The sequence below is a fragment of the Otolemur garnettii genome, unplaced genomic scaffold, assembly GCF_000181295.1.
Source record: "Otolemur garnettii isolate 467f Iridium unplaced genomic scaffold, OtoGar3 scaffold00042, whole genome shotgun sequence".
Classification (NCBI taxonomy): Eukaryota; Metazoa; Chordata; class Mammalia; order Primates; family Galagidae; genus Otolemur; species Otolemur garnettii.
This window is the reverse complement of record NW_003852437.1, coordinates 1295288-1313667: the sequence shown is the minus strand read 5'-3', so window position 1 is coordinate 1313667 and position 18380 is coordinate 1295288. Positions and strand designations below refer to the sequence as shown.

The 18380-nt window shown below is 43.4% G+C and overlaps 1 protein-coding gene across 3 annotated transcripts in view; it reads left to right on the top strand.

Moving 5' to 3' along the window:
* The window catches only part of SASH1 (SAM and SH3 domain containing 1), a 179110-nt gene that overhangs the window by 124107 nt on the left and 36623 nt on the right, over positions 1-18380 (top strand). The window contains exons 1-2 of one of the 3 annotated variants that reach the window (XM_023513494.1): positions 11483-11785; positions 16521-16653. In XM_023513494.1, coding sequence (XP_023369262.1) covers positions 11774-11785; positions 16521-16653 — 145 coding nt within the window. In that variant the 5' untranslated portion in view covers positions 11483-11773. Of the gene's footprint in view, positions 1-11482; positions 11786-16520; positions 16654-18380 lie in introns of those variants that run through there. The other 2 variants (XM_023513492.1, XM_003790260.3) reach the window with 2 other exon arrangements.

The following is an 18380-nucleotide window of genomic DNA, read 5'->3' as shown; positions in this document are numbered from 1 at the left end:
ATTACAGTAGAAAATATTACTCTTTATTTTAACAAAATCCTGATTCTGAAACTAAAATAATAACAAAATGGGGGTTTGCTAAAATTCTCATTAAGAGTAAACGTAATGATTTCTTATAACTACAGGTTAAGGTGAGAGTAAGGAAAAATCAATCTTTTAGAAAAATACACACAGTGAAGTATTTTGAGAAATATGAATTGTGTTCCAGCTGGTCATTGGCTGATCGAGAGCCATTGCTTAGTGACTTTTAAAATGTCATTTATTCCCTACTGCTCTTCTATTCCCAGCTTTTCCTGGGACAGGTGCCAAGCTTTGATGCATGTGGTTACTGATTTCTTTAGGATTGCTGTTTAAACAAAGTTTGCCAAGAAGGAAGGTCTTGCCTCTACTAGACTCTGGAGATCAGGCCTTTGCCCGGCGTGGGCAGGCAAGAGGACTGGTTAAGCTCAGACTTGACTCAGACCTTGGACTCAGATCCACGTCTCCCACCTATTAGCTCTGCCTCTGTGGGCAAGTTGTTTCATCTCTTAGCACTTCAGCTTTCTCAACTGGAAAATAGGCCAGTCGTATTTATCCCATAGGGTATTGCAAGGATTAAACAATACAGAGTAAAGACCAGTGAGTGTTAGTTCTGTTACTTATGTGAAGATCTTCTGCTCTTTCTATCACCTGCCATTTCTTTCCTTTTCTTTCTGTTTTTTCTTTTCTCCTTTTTTTTTTTAAAGACAGAGTCCTACTGTTATCCAGGACAGAGTGCTGTGGCATGAGCTCAGCTCACAACAACCTCAAATCCTGGGTTCAAGCTATCCTACTGCTTTAGCCTCTTGAGTAGCTAAGACTACAGGTCTTAGCTGGCTAATTTTTTCTGTTTTTAGTAGAGACAGGGTCTTCCTCTTGCTCAGGCTAGTCTTGAACCTCTGAACTCAAGGGATCCTCCTACCTTGGCCTCACAGGTGTGAGCCACCATACCTGGTCTCTACTGCCATTCTTAAATACTTGAGTTTTCATAAAAGTGCTATTTTTGTGCCTGCTATTAACATGGTAGTGATGGCTTACATTTTCATATCAGCACATGGGCAGGAATCGTCAGATTGACCGTATCATGAAAGCACCTATTTCAGAAAGTTATTACGGTGTAAGTGGGTTTAGGGCTGCATCTGGTATGAGTTTGGTAAGCAGGTGTTTGCTTAGGAGTGTTATTCTTGAGGAATGAGCTGGTAATTTGTACTGAAATTAACTAGAGCTTTATTGTGCAAATGAGGTGGTCTCTTGGCCTATGTGGGTGTGAGTCCCACACTGTCACAGTGGAGGGCACTCTCATGGCAGGCTCAGCAATAACTGGACATTTGGCTCTTTGCACCTTGGGACTAGCCAGATAGAACTTTATCTTCAACAGTTTGTCCAGCTGCAGGGACTTGAGGTGCTGCCTGCAGGCCTTCCTCAACATACTAAGGACCACGTAAGTGAAAATAAATCAGGATAAAATATCTACAAACTACATATTTTGAGGTTACCTCCTTAAAATTTTTTTTTTTAATTTAACATAGCTTTTGGATCCTATTTGGTCTCTTGTTCCTTTTATTAGGTTGAACTGTGTAAAACTGAACATATTAGACATCGTTTGATCTATAAAAATACTGATTTCATTTGTACAACCTAATACATGAATAACAAATAAGATACAGCACATTTCACCTGCTAACTGTTTATATCAAAATATAGATACTTGAATTTAAATACCCAATTTAGGGATTGACATTTAGATTTGCTGTATCCATTTCTTATTTTGGTCTTGAGAGCATCTTTGGGGATATTGGACATAAGAGAGGATTTCCCTCACTTGTTCAATGTTATTGATCGATCACATGTCAATTCGTCTTTAAATCATTTGTCCTAATGTCAGGCCTTATTTTGTGGCTGGGTTGGGGAGACTCCCAGGCCTTTCTGTGGTTTGTGAGTAGGGTCCAGACTGAGGGTCACCTCCCACCTTAGCCGGCTTATTGAAATCTTAGGTCACCTGTGACTTGTTTAGAGCCCATTTGAATTTTGTCATCATTTCCCTCTTATATCAAAACTCTTAGAACTTCTTCATCAGACATTGACACTCATGGGGAAAGCAATAGTTTAACATAACCAAATTCCAATAAAAAAAATGATTTTTTAAAAATCCCTTTATTCTTTTCTCTGCCCCCTCTCTGGAGCACCCCCATGCTCCAGTGTTGACTGGTATTACTAGTATAATACTAACAGTGTTGCATGATTTGTTCCCAGAAGGTTGTAAATCACTTCTTGCCCTGCACACCTGACCAGAGTGCAGGTGAAGACTGCATTCGTGCACCTTCTTTTACTCAATTATTGTGCATATGTTTACTGCATAGCTCCTATGTGCCAGTCTCGCTGGACGAGGAGCTGGTGTTTGAGGAGAGGAGACAGATGACCGGATGGCATGCTTGTGGACTTTTGGGGGATCTTCCCATCCAGTGTGACAGGGACACATAGAAAGTCCAGTAAGCTCTGTGTGGGGGGCCTAGAAGCCTTGCCAGAAGCTCAAGCTGAGTAAGAGCTCTGCAGGAGGAGGAGGAGAAGTGTGTGTCAGGTAGACGGAGCAGCACCGTCTAGATGATGACCTGGCTAAATCTCAAAATGTACGTAATATGAGAAAATTGAGTGAAATAATAGGAAGGTTTTTCTCTGTATCTATTTCTATATATCTGTATCTATATATTTTGAGAATCTTGCTCTACTGCCCAGGCTAGAGTGCCATGGCATCAGCCTAGCTCATAGCAACCTCAGACTCTTAGGTTCAAGTTATCCTCCCACCTCAGCCTCAGGAGTAGCTGGAACTACAGACGCCCATGACCATGACACCTGGCTAACGTTTCTATTTTAGTAGAGATGGGGGTCTCACTCTTGCTTAAGCTTGTCTTTCCTCGGCCTCCCAGAATGTTAGGATTACAGGTGTGAGCCTCGCCGCCCAGCCCTCTAAATTCTCTGTATCACTATTTTGACTTTGAGGGTAGAGATTCTGTTCTTTATTCTTATTTATAAATTGGTTCTGTAATAGGTTGTTTCCTTATTTCTGAAAGTTTTAAATTTATACCATTCATCTTTTTCAACCTGTCTTTGAAGTTTTATTTAATCAAGTTCATGTTCTTATTAAATTATTTTATAGAGTGGAGCAATTGTTAAGAATTTCTTCCTGTTCCTTGAGTTATATTTTCTCCAGACAGAAAGATAGGATCAAAAGATTGGACTTTTGTCTTTTTTAGGCTTTCTCTTTCTCTCCCTCCCTCCTTCCCTTACTTCTCCTTACTATAGAGGTTGTCTGAGTAGTTGCCATGCATTCTTTCCCCCACCTTGGTCATGGTTGGGTAGCTCTGGTCACCTTTTCTATTTGTGTTGATGTAAATAGGGTTACTTTTGACCTGTTTGCCATGTTAACAGGTGAAAGACCTCCCTTACCCTTATACAGTAGAGGGCTTTATTCTGTGGTCCATTCATGTTTGTTGTTGCTATAGCCTGGTGTAATGGTTGAGGGAAGTGGTGGGATGTCATCACTGTGACACCTGTGCCTGCCCTCTCTCTCCTGAGACTGTGTTAAATGTGCTGTATCACAGTCCATGTCACTTGGTTCATGGCTGGGGTATTGGTGGGACATAGCTATTCTGCTTTAATTCACTTCTCCAATTCCTAGTGAGTTGAGAGGCTTTATTTCAATCAATGAGGCTTTATTTTCAATCACTTTCTGTCCTCATACTCACTGCTCTCATGTAGCCATTTCCACTGCTGGTGATACTGGATTTTGATACTGGATTTCCAGGCTCTTGGTCTCAGCAATTAGATGAATGAAGTGACAGACCACAGGATCAGCAGTAGGTTAGGTTTTATTCAACAAGTGTTACAGCTCTCACAAAGAGCCACACCTTGCAGAGCAGGATCAGCAGTAATATAAGGGTTACAGCTCTTACAAAGAGCCAAACCTCCTTGCAGAGTGGGATCAGCAGTACAAGTGTTACAGCTCTTGCTCTTCTGCTTTCTCTCTCTCTGGAGGTCTGCGGAGGTCTGCGTTTGGGCTCTTTGCTTAGGGACTTATATAGGGGCAGTTGTCCATTGAGCTTTCGGGTCTTGAAAACAGACCAATCAGGAGCAGGTTTTGAAAATAGACCAATCAGAGATGCACTGGAGGAATCGCCAGTGTCTTCCCCGGTTTGTGTCCGGTTCCTTTGGCTACTGGAGCCTCCAGTGGGGGAGGGAAGCTCCCCCTGCTTGCCTATGCTCCAGCCTGCTGGTTCCTCTGCTGCCTGCCGCCACCAACACTGCCAAGACAGAGGCAGCGGGTCCTCCAGCCCTGCTCGGCTGAGCTGGCTGGGGTGCCACCTGTCCAGTATCACTGGGAGGTCAGAAAACAGTTTGCTTCCTGTCGGATTGGGGGCTATATGAAAGAATTCTCTGGATTTCACCAGTCCAGCTTTTGGAGAACTGGGAGCCTTTTCCAGTGGGCTTCGGAGATTTGTTACTTTCCTTGGTCATGGAGTTTTAAGTATAGTGCAATAGATTATATAGCTTTTCTTGTCTGGTTGTCCGTGTACAATATTTTTGCTAGTTTTCAGTAGTGTGTTTTTTTGGGGGGGGATGGCAGGAAGCTTATTTCTTGTTTTTTTGTGAGAAGAACATTCTGCGGTTCAGTGTTCAGCAGAGATCATGATCACAGCCTTGCCAATTAAATGGCTGCAAACAACGTTTCTAGCTCTCAATGATTCCTTTTTGCAGGTAGGGATTCAGCCTAGATTTCTTCAGTTTGGAACTTGAGGTCAATGTGCTTATTGTTTATAGTGCAAAGATTCAGAGAATTATGTTAAGATTGTGACTCTAAGTGGTGACATTGGGCCCACCTGCCTTCAGCTTCAGCAGATGACCCCTGATCTGGTGGAGTAAGTTTCAGCTGGAGGAAGGGACTTGGTGTCCACACCGTCTCTTGCTGTTTGGCCTCAGCAGTTCTCTGTATTTCTCCATGGTCATTTGCCCAGACAAGGTTGTTTAGCAGCCCTGTCTAAGAAGTCATCATGCCTGATCCATGAGTCAGTCAGTCTAAGATGCCATAAAAGTAATGTGACTTTGCAAACACCACCCAATCCCTTAGGAGACTTACCACTTCTGGGACGAACACTTTCATCAGCTCCAGAAACTAGAACCTCAGATGCATATGTAATTGCCCCACTTGGCAGGCAGTCCTGTTCTGAATCATCCTTTTTCCATGGCATGGGGCTATGTGAGAATCAAATTCACTGGGGAGTGAGTGGGTTTAGTGTTTTGTTTTACCTCCAGTGTGCCTAGCACCGTAGGTTTGCTTTGGGTAACACTACTCCACTTTTATCAGAGACCTGGAGGGCTGTTCACCACCTTCCCAGAACACTGTTGCCTTAACTCACCTAATTTAATAGGAACAGTGGGGTTCTCTGACCTATGGGCAGGTTGACATAATCTCTGGCAAAGATCTTCCAAACATTTGCAGAGTGATGCCTTCTTTTTTCCACTTAATATCCCCCTCCCCACCACCTGTAGGAGAAAGAAAGGCATTTTCTTTGCTTCCTGACAACTTGCAGAATTGGAGGGGTGTGCTCCTTTATTATTCTAAGTTTTCTTAGGTTTGGCTGTAGGACTCTTGAGATCTATTTTTCTCTTTTCTGCTTGTGGGAAAAGTAGCACCATTATTTCGGGTGATGAAAAACAATTCATGAGTTTAAGAAATAGAATAGTTTGTTATGAAACATAACATCGTTTGCTGCTACTTTGGTTACATAGTTAAATTTTCAAGCAGTTTCTTAAGTGAATTAAGTGCTGACAGGCCTTTGCCCCTCGAGAATGACCGTGTTACCCCAAATCCTCACATATTTTTTTCCAAATAAAAATATCATGTAATTATCTGCTCTGCCGCCTCCTCCTCCACTTTCTCTTTATCCAAGTCTGGCAACAAATAGTTAATTTTGGATCTGGCAGAGAGATTATTTCAGTATTACTCTGCACCTCTGGGAAAAGAATGGAATCTCATCTTTTTTTCCATATGCTAACAGAAATCTTCTAATTTCAGAGGGCAATGATGTCACCAGCTAAGGAGCAAAATATTTCTTACAAAACAGATGAGTCCTTCCCTGACTCCTTCGTGATAAAAGAGGAAAAAAAATTATCCACAATGTGTTTCATATTTTATATAGTTACGTCTGGAGACTTGTAAACACATTTTTAAGTGATTCTAACTTCGTTAAACAGTGAGACTAATTTTTTGTAAACACAAAGCATAACACACGAACTTGAGGACTGTAACCAAGCAGCCCCCTCCACGGCCGGACCCTGCTCAGTTCTCCGTGTTGGGAAGATCTTGAACGTAGCCAGCCAGAGCCAGTGTGCTGCCCTAAGGCAGGGAGGGACCTCGAATGCTTCACTTTTTGGACCATAGAGAGAGATCAGGCCCATTGGGGAGATTATGAAATCAGGCTTGGAGAAGAGGAGGGCGGGAAGCTGTTGTTGATTGGTGTCACATGCTGTTTATAAGGGCAGTAGCATCAGCTGAACCCCCTTTGTCTATCTGGCGGGCATCTAAGGTCGGGTGAGGTGGATGGGAGAAAGAAATGGACCAAAGGACCATCTAAACACTGGACTTCTAGGCTTATAGGGATATAGAAATGGCCCCACATCCACGGCAAATGTCCTTCTGCTCACTCAAGTATGCCTTAGTCTCCCCAAAGGTGAGTTGTCCTGTACCCCAGTCCCTGTATCTCCGTCTTTCTCGTGCAGTTATCACAGTTGACTTGTATTAATCATATTTTGACCTTCTCTTGGGGCTCTCCCTAGCCCTAGACGTCTAGATTATAACCTTCGTAAGTCTAAGGAATGTCAGCTTCCCTGTATTTTCATTCTCTGCCTTTCCCAATGCCTAGAATCAGTGCATTCGTTCATTTAAATCAGGAAATATTCGTTTAGCACAAACATAGATACTGCTTTTACTTCAACTGCTTGTGAGATTTTTTTTACATAATAAAACATTTCAGAGCAAGTTAATATGTATCAAAAGCCTTAAATGTATGCCTTTTCTTTAACCCATCAATTCTACAATCTCATCATATGTTCTAAAAAAAAAAGAAGTTAGAAATTTTATGAGAAAGTGTGCATCAGAGGGTTGTTTATAAGGTTGAAAAGTTGGAAATAAGTTCTGTCCAATGATGGGGCATTATAGAGGTAAATCATGGTATACTTTTATGACTGAATACTATTGAATTATTAATATGTTGCATTTTGTTTGTTGAACATTTGTTGACAGGGGAATATTTCCAGAATTCCCATTTTTAAAAACAGGTTATAAAGTACTTTGGATGGTGTACATTGAGAGTTCCAAGGTCGGGGACAGCAGTGTGGCCAAGAGAGGGACCACAGCCATGGGCAGGCGTGTGTGGTCATTCTGGCATGTGTGTTCATCCCAAGGAGGCTTTGGGGACACTGATAGTGACTGCACGAGGAGGTGGAGAAGCTAAAGATCAAAGGTCACACTTTTTTGTAAGAAAACAGAAACATAAGGGTGTATATGGTGTATGTATAGACAAAAAGTAGGAAGACTTTAACCAAAATAATACTAATTTTTCTGAGTGTGGGGGGAATAGGTCATTCTTCCTCCTCTTCCATTTTCTTTAATATATATCTTGTGTAAGTAGAAATAAACAATGAATGTTACTAAAATACAGATAGAGACGTGCGTATAACCATGATCATTGTCTGCATGACATTTAGTGAGAGGCTAAGTCATCCAGCGATTATAATATCCGTGCTAAGTCTATTGATGAAGCACGTGTAGGTTAACGTGCAGCTGCATAGTCTGAGGGAGATGGGGGCAAAGCCAGGAAGGCTCTCTGTAGGAGGCAGCGCAAGGACTGAATCTTGAAGGATGAGTAGGAGCTGGGGAAGTGGATGAAATGAGCTGAGCTATTCCCAGAAAAGGACTGGCAGGTGCAGACACGAGTACAGGAAGTCTGAGAGGCTTGAGGAAGCAGGCAGCAAGAGCCAGGGTGTGCTGAGAGGCCCTTTGCACTGGGAGGCCCTTTGCACAAAGTGTCTGGACAGGGTTCAGAAACTGGAAATAAGGGTCAGAATCTGGCCATACAAAGCCATGTATTCTTCAGTGAGACATTTGGACCTTGTTTCAAGGAACTAACTAATAAGTAACAGTTCGTCAGCACAGGAGTCAAATGCTGGAGTCTGTTCTCAGCAGGTTTGCACACCTACTGTGCACTAAGCTCAAGTCCACTGCACAGAGAACCAAGCCAGCGATATCCTTCTCTCAAAGTCTATACCCTGTCCCACACCAAGGAACCTCCCAGGGTGGCCTTGCACACATCCCCCTGTTTACTTTGCTACATGGCAAAGTCTGGGAACTCCAGGGCTGAGAAATCTCAACTTCTTCACTCCATGTTGATCACACAAATACGGAGGGTCTGCTGTGGGTGAGCACCACGCTGGGTTCAGTGAATGCAAAGAAGGCACAGCAGACAGACTTCACCCTGGGGGAGCTTCCAGTCTTGTGAAAGGCAAACCCACACTGGGTCCCATGGGGAGCCCAGGAGGGAGCATCTCTGCACATACCTGAGATGTGATGCTGAAAAGGTGTGTGGGGGGTCATCCCTCTTTCCATTGCCTTAGGAAGCTCTCCAAGGTACCTGCCATGAGGAAACTGCTGGAAGGGAAGGATTGGGATGCGCCCTTCCTGCCACCCTCCTCGCAGTATCTGGACTAATCATGCTGCTCTACCAGGCATTTGGCTTCACACCCAGACTCTCCTTTCATCCTCTAAACTGTGCTAGGAAGCTTCTCAGCGGTCTTATTTTAGAAGAGAGGTTAAGAAACATGCTCCTATTTTCTTATAAAACTGCGTGCTCTTCCCTGGCGGTATAAAGGGATCTGAACCCACCTGCTCCATTCCCGAGTTCCGACTCCCAGGCCCACTCAGAGTCTGCTCCGCACCTAAACTAGCCTGTTCTGACCCGGCCTCAAATGTTGGCCGTATCACCAGCATCCAAATGGGAAAGCTGGCCTTCGTCTTTGCCATTTGCACAGCACCTAAAAGAGCAGTTTGTAAGAATTGAAATAGGTGTTGTGTAAACCCCAATCTATAACAAATAGAAGACTACAGGAGTAATAAGTGGTTATTGAACTCCAGTTACTGATTATAGGTACACAGAATGTTTTTGTTTGTTTGTTTTTTGAGACAAAGTCTTGCTCTGTCACCCTGGTCAGAGTGCAGTGGTGTCATCATAGCTCATTGCTGCAACCTGCAACGTCAAACTCCTGAGCTACACGATCCTCCTGCCTTAGACTCCTGAGTACCTGAGACTAAGGGGTACACTGCTCTGCCACTGCATGCTAATTTTTCTTTTTATCCTTTTTTTAAGAGGCAGAGTCTCACTTTGTTACCCTTGGTAGAGTGATGTGGCGTCACAGCTCATGGCAACCTCCAGCTCTTGGGCTTAGGTGATTATTTTGCCTCAGCCTCCTGAGTAGCAGGGACTACAGGCACCCACCACCAATGCTATTTTTTTGTTGCAATTTGGCTGGGGCTGGATATGAACCCGCCATCCTTGGTATATGGGGCCTGCGCTAAACCACAGGTGCTGCCCCCCTACTAAGTTTTCTATTTTTCATAATGATGAGGTCTCTTGTGTAGGCTGGTCTTAAACTCCTGAGCTCAAGCGATCTTCCCACCTCAACCTCCCAGGGTGTTGGGATTACAGGCATGAGCCATTGCACCTGACCTGTATGTACACAGTTTTTAAAACAATACTGTAACATGAATGTTATTCTACCAAATTTACACACAGGGATATTAAAACCCATAGAAGTAAAGTGATTTGTTAGAGGACATGGAAATTGAACCCAGGTTGTTTGATTCCAGAGGCTTTGGGCTAATCTTCATCCCTCCACCCCACTCTCATTGGGGCATTCTTATTTTCTTAGTTTTTATACAAGATGTTAATGTTATAGTATTAAGCAACTCTAGGCCTAGCACTGTGGTGAGGTTTTCAGTTCCGGGTGAAGAAAGGCCTGTACAGGAGCAAAACCATGAGTCTTTAATTCTGCCCCTGCCATTGCTGTCTGTGAAATGGGATCTGTATATATTAATAGATACTCCATACAGTGCCTGCCAATGGGCAGCCACTGATAACATGAATATTGGAAGAACAACATTGGAAAAGCACCTGCCAGGATTCTGTGGGCCTCAGAGGATGGTGGAGAAGGGATATTTTGTGGGTTGATTTTGTGAAACAAGAACCAGGCAGTCTAGGGAAGGTGTGGGGCGCCCTTCCTGAGTGAAAGAAGAGGAAACTCCATACAGGATGGGAGGAGATGCTTCTGGGTGGGACACTGGGGAAGTAGGGATTGGTGCAATTCTTAAAGAATGAGAGATGTCAGACAAAAGTCCAAGGGAAGAAGAGGAGGACAGGAGCCTAGGAATAGGGGATGACCTGCTGGTGGTCTGCTGTGGAATTTAGGATGTCTGCAGGCTAGAACGTGACCTTCCCTTTGAGCTCTGTGTGGTGTCCCTTTTGGTTTTAGTGTAGATAACCTCCGGCCTCTGCCCAGATGTAGCGTTCTGTCATTGTAAGGAGAGATAATAGTTCACACTCACTGGTGAGTTCTGTGCACCCAGGTATTGGTGTTCTGTGATGTCCTACAAAGACACAGGCCCTGACCTAATATGTAAAAACTCACACAAGGAGGAGAAACCTTGGGATGGGAGCCTCGGACTGTGCAGTGGGATAAATGACTTACCCAGCTGAACGAACTTAGCCCTGAAAACACAGATGTGCCTTGCAGCCCACGTCATGGAGACTTTATATGGGTTGTTAGTCCTGCCTTGTTTAGACGATGTTCAGTTTAAGTAACAGCATGTGCCTGCTGCTCCCCTGAGACCCCTGAGAAAATTAAACGATCATCTTGTGACACACACTCACGTTTCCAGAATGTAAGAGAACTCAGCAGCTCTGAAATGGTCATTGAAACGATTTGGTAAGACAGTTTTAGAAACCTGCATGAAGGGGACACATCTTATGTTTACTCTAGTGGTTAAAATGTGAAAAAGGAGAGAGAAAGTGAGAACTCTAGCCGAAAACCAAAATCATAAGTTTTAATTCAGTAATTTCAAAAATAGCCACTGGAAGGTGTCTATTTTCAATTGAGACTACTCCCTTCAGGGGGTGTTTAGAAGAATATCTGCAAACGGGATCTTTTTTTAAGTTCAGTCCGTCACTTTTAAGGCTTAGTCCTTGTCCTGGATTTGCTCAGATTCTCGCGTTCTTTTTTTTTTCTTTCTCTGGAATTCCATAGACAGTAATTAAGGAACTGGAGGCCAGCAGGAGGTCAGGGAGCCTTCCTCAGTGAAAACAGGGATTGTTGGCCATGCACAACACTCCCTTTTTTCCTTGTGGTGAATAGGAGATTTGCTTAGAGCCGATGACTTATGCCTTTCTCGCAAGTTATGCAGTTAGCAAGCGACTGGGGAATCAGTCAGCAAGCAGAAAGGAGCTAATTGAATCCAGTGTCTTCCCCTCTTTCTCTTCGGATCCTCAGCTGTGACGGGGGAGCCTGCCTGATCATGTAACTCCAGAGGAACATGTTCAAGGGTGCCTAATCCTAATTTTGAGATTGCAGAGTTGATGCCACAAGAGTGAAGACTCTCTCCGAGCGGGGAGGGGTGGGGGCAGTCTTCAAAACTGCCCCTTAGGCCTGCTAAATGCCGAAGCCGGTAAGTCTCTGGATGTGTTTAACTGGAAAGGGAAAAAGTGCATTTTCTGTTGCTTTAAGAAAAAGCTTTTTGCTCGCTCCTGCCTCTGTTCTGATCGATCTCTCTCTCTCTCTTACTTTTCCCCCTTAAATTCCTCCAGATTCGTCCTTCTTCTTCCCTGTTTATTTCCTTACCCGGTAACCCTGAGTATTCTTGCCTGGCACATTTATCCAATGATGCTGCATAGCTTTTGGGATACTATTTTGAGGAGTTGAGAGAATCAGCGTACACAGGCGGGAACTCAGCTGTACCTAGTGGGAACTTCTCGTGGGGAGGACTTATATTCACACAGCATTGTGCACTGCTTTTCATAAGCCTACAGCTGACTGGCTTCCTTCTCTTAACTTCAGGGTTAATGCCCTGGCATGGCAGACCTAGGAAGTTGACGCATGTATGTCTGACCATGCAGTAGATTAAAAAAGCAAGTGCATTTCCGATTTCAAAGTACTTTTCAGAAAGGCCCAAATATCGCAGAATGTTATGGGGCACTGGGGAAGATGAGTTTAGTCCGGTGCTAATTGTGACAGTGTGTTGAGTGTTTGGAGCTTGCGAAGCCAGCTGAGCTAGAGAGTTTCTGCAAAGGGCACCTTTGGAATCCTGTGCTTAGCGAGGTCTGAGCTGTGCCCACACAGGGCTAGTCGCTTCTTGCAAGTGGGGTTTAACCTTTATTACTGCCGTGCCTGCTTGAGAGTGCCCTGGGGCTTTTGGAAAGCATTTGTTCTGTGCATCATGGTTGCAAGAGCTGTTTGCTGTAGGGTCGAGTAAAGTATTTGTTACCAAAGAGCAGCGAAGGGGCTGCTTTTAGTGAGATCCAGCACATATTTTAATCTTTGTACTTACAGATGCTATTCATTGTGCTCCTTTTTCCCTGCACATCCCACATGTAGCTGTGTTATAAAAAGTTCTCCGCGCTGGCTCCGTGTCTTTCCTATTAGAACATTGCAGATGTGTCGAGGATGCACTTGTTCCAAAAGAAGCTGGGAAGGAAGCAGGCTCCACCCTTCCCCGCGTGCCAAACGGGCCCCATAGGTTCCTCCTTCAGCGCCCTGGCAGCCGAGTGGTGTGCTATCTCTTTAAAGCGGCTATAGTTCTGTGCCTTGGCTTGGTCAATTTGTTATGGTTTAAAACTGTGGAGCCAGCTGTCTGCAATCTGATGTAATGTTGCTATGGAAACCAGAAATGAAACACTTAAGCATTCACCGCAGAATTACTACATATAGCATTAGCCAAAGTAATTAAAAGTTGAGCCATATGGGCTCTCTGCTGGAAAAATCTGCAAAAGAGAGGCTGGAAATCAAATGTTTCTATTTACAATATTATAAATTCACTTTTCAACATCCTTTGGTGTTGGAAAAAGAAAAGTTGCCTTTTTCTCTTGAAGGTTTGGGGGGAGGGTGCCATACAGATGATGGAGTCCACCCTCTTATTTAAGAAGATGATCAGAGTTGATGTTAGTGCCTCGGGCGACACCGTCTTATCTTTGAGTGTGTATGAGCGTATACTTTTTTCACTTTACTTTATTTAAAACCTGTCCTGTAGTAGTTCTGAGACTGTTTCTTAGAATTGACCATTTATTTTATGTACGATGCAGATGTCTTTATCTTCTACAAAGCTTTTCAGGTAGAAGGATTTCTTTTAAATATATATATATATAATGTTTTAATTTGAAAATTATCTATATTTTTGATGTTTCTTGATTTTAAATAAATGTATCAACCCCCCATCCCTGGTGGTATACTATGTACTTCCTGAATAAAAAGACACCATATGTTATTTTTAGCATTTGGGAAGTGCTCCATGCTTATTTAAAGAGAGGAATATGACATGAGAAATTTAAGCTTTATTCCCAGTTAGAAGAAACGCATGCCATTTATAGCATTTTTGTGTTAAAACAGCTGGAGGGAATTTTTTAAAGGCAAATATTTCACAACTAATTTTTTTCCTCTGGACTCAGGAGGAAGTGAGAAGTCAGCACCTCTCCATCAAAAAAATAAAAAAGCATCCTTGGTACAAACTGTTGAACTTGAGTAACTTCTGGGCTGACTAGAGAGGAAATTTTCTATTTAAGAAGTATCTACACACACATATTTCTCGAGTGACTTGGGGTTTATCTTACATTTTTCTTCATATAAATTGTGCTGAATCTATCTTGTCTGGTTTCCAAAACTGTAATGCAAAAGACGTTCTTGGTTGCCATGGTTTGTGATTTGTCAATGGCAGACACCTCCAAAACCTTTATTATTTTTTTTCTTTAGAAAAATAAAAATAATATTAGTTTGAAGTTCTAAAGAGCTCGCATTTCTCAAAAATAGATGGAACATGTGAGAACAATTAAATAAGTACCTGCAATATGGTGTTTTTCACCATAGTGTGTCTGGGCGGAGGAAAGCAGCACTCTGTAAGGACGTTTTGTCTGTGAGGTCTGTTGTCCTGGTTCTCCTTGGGAAGTTCACTCTAATACACCTTTCCTGCATACGACTTGTGTCTTCCTGGACTAAGATTTTTTATTACTTCATTCTGTATCCCATTTCTCTTTTTATTCCTTCATACCCCTTACATACCCCCTATACCCAAAGATGACAAGAACCACCACCAGCAAGTTAGGTGGGAGGTATATAAACCAAGGACTTTCGTCCTGTAACATAGCTTCCTAGATCTTGATGACAAGCTGCTGCTTTTCATTTTCACTTGGTTTCAAGATTTTTTAATGTAAGGGTTAGAAGCATGTGCTAGGTTTGTCCCCTTGGCACACACAGAGACGTTCTGTAATGTTCATAAGAATTGCTTGCTTTAGATTTACATCAAGACGAAAAGATGTTTTTAAATATTTGTATGTAATTTTATGCACTGTGGGTTGTTATTCAGGTTCCAATTACCCAGAATGAGGGTTAACCAAGTTGTCATTCCTCTGGTTGACCACTCAAGACCATTTCATCACGCATCAACAATTCAATCAAGCAGAAATGAAATTCAAAGCAGATAGTACGATTGTGTGTTAGGCGCTAGACTTATTATTAGCGCTTTATTTTAGTTTTGTACATAACTTTTAGACCGAATGCCCTAAGCTTAATTGCCAACATCCAGTGTAACCTCCCTCCTCCATCCCACCTGGAGTTTCTGTTCTTTGTTACCAGGTAACTAGTAGTTAACTTTAGTACTGAAACCTGCATGCAACATTTTATCTAGGAATTTTAGGGAAACTGGATAGAGATATTGATACACTTCATGGAAGAATGAGAAGACTCATCCTGATGACTTGCTGATGATAGGTTTATAATAATTACAAATTAACTCTTAGCGGGTGAATGATTTGCTGCTGGTCACACAGAGCAGAAGCACCATGGCTGGTATTCTATGAGCTCCAGGCTGAGGACAGAGGCCAGGAAATGAGTTGTTTTTTGTCCCTTCCAGAGTGCCACGGTGCTAAGGAAATATGGGAGGACTCCGTGTGCACCATTTCTGTGCCTAAGTAATTCATATAATCTCTGCCTCTTCTTCCCTTGAGCTGTTCTCAGCTTAACTCTTGCTTGCCTAGTTTGTACTTTATCAAACTAGAATTCGTGAAAGCCTTTCTTGGGGGGAAAAGTCTCCCCATCAGACTTGTGTTCAGAGATGTGGTTTGTTTTTGTTTTCTGTTTTGTGTGAGGCATTTCTCCCCCTACTATTTCGGGAAGTAAATTTCGGGAAAGGGAGAGAAGGTGGTGGTCGGGCCGTGCAGGCTGAGCGGAGCTGCCCCCCAGCCGCACAAAGTGTGCGGACCGCCAGCTCCCAGGCGTGCGCCAGCAGCGGGCCCATTTAGTCGGAGACCTCTTTTGCTTTTTCACATTTTGAACAGATGTAACCGAGGAAGCTGCATATTGAGTGTTGGAACTGACTTGGAAATGAAACCGTCATTTTGTTCACAAGGAAAGAATTGTTTTTAGTCTGGATCACTGCTGCGGAGAGAAAATTTTTTTCCTCTCTTTCTGTAATGTTTGATACTTGAGGGAAAACAGCTGGGCCCGAGCGTACTGAGTCTCTGCAAACAAAATGGGATGCTGGGGACTAGGGACTGTGCTGTGCACCGGAAAGGTCAGCCTTGTCCCTCGTCCCTCTCCGAGGAATGTGGGGTCTGTCCTCACACACTCGCCTTGTGAGCCCTCAGAAGGAGCCGGGGAGGAGGATGGCCCTGCTGCTGTGTGGCAGACAGTCCTAACCAATGGGCAAGAAGAAGGCGTTTTGCGTGTCTTCCCCTTTCCTGCCCTGCTGGTTTTGATTTTCAGGGAAGGACTGGAAAAAGTCAACAGAATTTTGGTTTGGAGAAGTAGCTGATGACCATGTTAAACAGCCAGTCCTGATGGGCCAGACAGAGGAGAGGCAGCCCAAACCACAGCAGTGGACCTGCAATTGCAGAGCTGGCCTTGGAGAGAAAGTCCTCCTCCTAAAAGAGGACAGGGAATTGGTTAAGACAAATGTCCCCACATGTCACTTGAGGGCAAGGATGTGTGTTTTGGTGCCCAGGACCTAATTCTACACTGAATTAGATCTTAGGATGGTACGTGGGCATTGTAAACCTGTTGGGCCAATGCATCGGTGTCCCGAGTTCAGTGACACAGCTGCCAAGGTTCAGCCTGGCAGCAAGGCCGGCTGCATCTGGCTACACGAGCAAGGCTCTGGAGCAGTTATCGGGTTAACTTTCCCTTTGTTTCTTTGCCAGTCAAGAGAACAATCGGATGATGAGACCGAGGAGTCGGTGAAGTTTAAGAGGTTACACAAGCTGGTAAACTCCACTCGAAGAGTCCGAAAGAAACTAATTAGGGTGGAAGAAATGAAAAAACCCAGCACTGAAGGTAAAATAATCATAATACTAATAAGAATACAACTCTACTCTGGTTATTCTGAAGGAAATTATGTGGGGTCAGTTTCTCAGTAGGAAAAAATTAAGGTATCAAGTGGAAAGGGATTGAGTTCTAGCGGAGGCCGACAGAAACGAGTCTGCATGTGGACTCGGCCATGTTATGGAATGGAGGAGCCCAGTGTTAAAAGCATTTGGGGTGCTTAGTAATTTAAGTGTCACAGAGATGGGAGATGGCCAGTATATGCCAATAAAATGTTCTCATGGTGTGCTGTAGCTTTAACTATGAGCTTGTACCATTTTATACAAATTTTCATTATAACTTATTTATAGCATAAGCCTCAGCCCCCCCCCCCCCCCCTCAAAAGAACTATAGTTCCTGCTCAGTGAGTTTAGTCCAGATTGGATGTCCACACATCTTGAGCAAATATCCACAAGTCAAGGCTATTTAATGTCCCTTCTGATCTCTCTGGGATGATTTGTTCTTCCTGTAAATAGTCTTAGGTCTCAATTCAGATGGGCCTATAAAGACCTTCAATTCTGAAGGGACCTTTAAGATTATAGTGTTGGGTTTAGCCCCATGAAACTATAATGTCAAAAGAGACAACAGTGGGCAGCACCCGTGGCTCAGAGGAGTAGGGTGCTAGCCCTATATACAAGAGACTGCAGGTTCAAACCCAGCCGTGCCCCCCCCCCCCCAAAAAAAAGAGATAGCAGCTTGGATTTACTTTTTTTTTAAGGAAAAGGATATTACTTGTGGCCAGGTGTGGTGTTTCATGCCTGTAATCCTAGCACTCTGAGAGGACAAGGCAGGTGGATCACTTGAGCTCAGAAATTTGAGACCAGCCTAAACAAAAATGAGGCCCCATCTCTACTAAAAATAGAAAAATTAGCCTGGTGTTGTGTTGGGGACCTTGTAGTCCCAGCTACTTGGGATGCTGAGGCAAGGAGATCACTTAAGCCCAAGAGTTTGAGATTGCTATGAACTATGACACCAGGGCACAGAGAAAGACTCTGTCTCAAAAAAGGGTGAGGGGATATTACTTGTTAAAATGCAACATCTATATTGTGAGGAATCCTAAAATTTTAATGTATAGGTTTTAAATTTATCTTTGTAAAGGCCTATTTGTTATGTATAAATAAAATTAAGCCAAATAGGGAAATGAATTTCCTCTTATTTGCAAAGGTAAGGGTTTCTCGTTATTACTGCCTCTTTTTAATCTTATTATTGGTGCTTTGTGTTTTAGTCTTTTTTTTATTATGTATCAGTTTAAATCCCCTAGAACAATATGGAAGGTAAGGGGGCTATTATGGGAGGGTAGGGGTTAGGAGGGAAAAGAAAAGAGGAGAGAGAAAGAAAAAAAATCAGCCCCCTTTCTCCCCCGTCACCCAGGCTGGAGTACAGTGGCATCGCATAGCTCATTGTAACCTCAGACTCTTGGCCTCAAGCAGTCCTGTCTTGGCCTCTCAAGGTTCTGGGAGAAATCAACCTTGGGTTGTCATTAATTCCAGCCTTTCGTCTGGAGGGCCTTAGCACGTGATTATGTTTACTTTGGGTGCCGTGCGCACTTTAGGTTTGGATGCTTTGGTACCTGTCTGGCAGTCGTGGATTCCACAGCATAGAACATTCTCCTGATTTTCTCCTTCTGGGGCAGCTCTTACTGAAATAAGTCTTGGGGTGTCAGAGAGCCAGAAGGAATTGCCAACATTCAACCTGAGGGC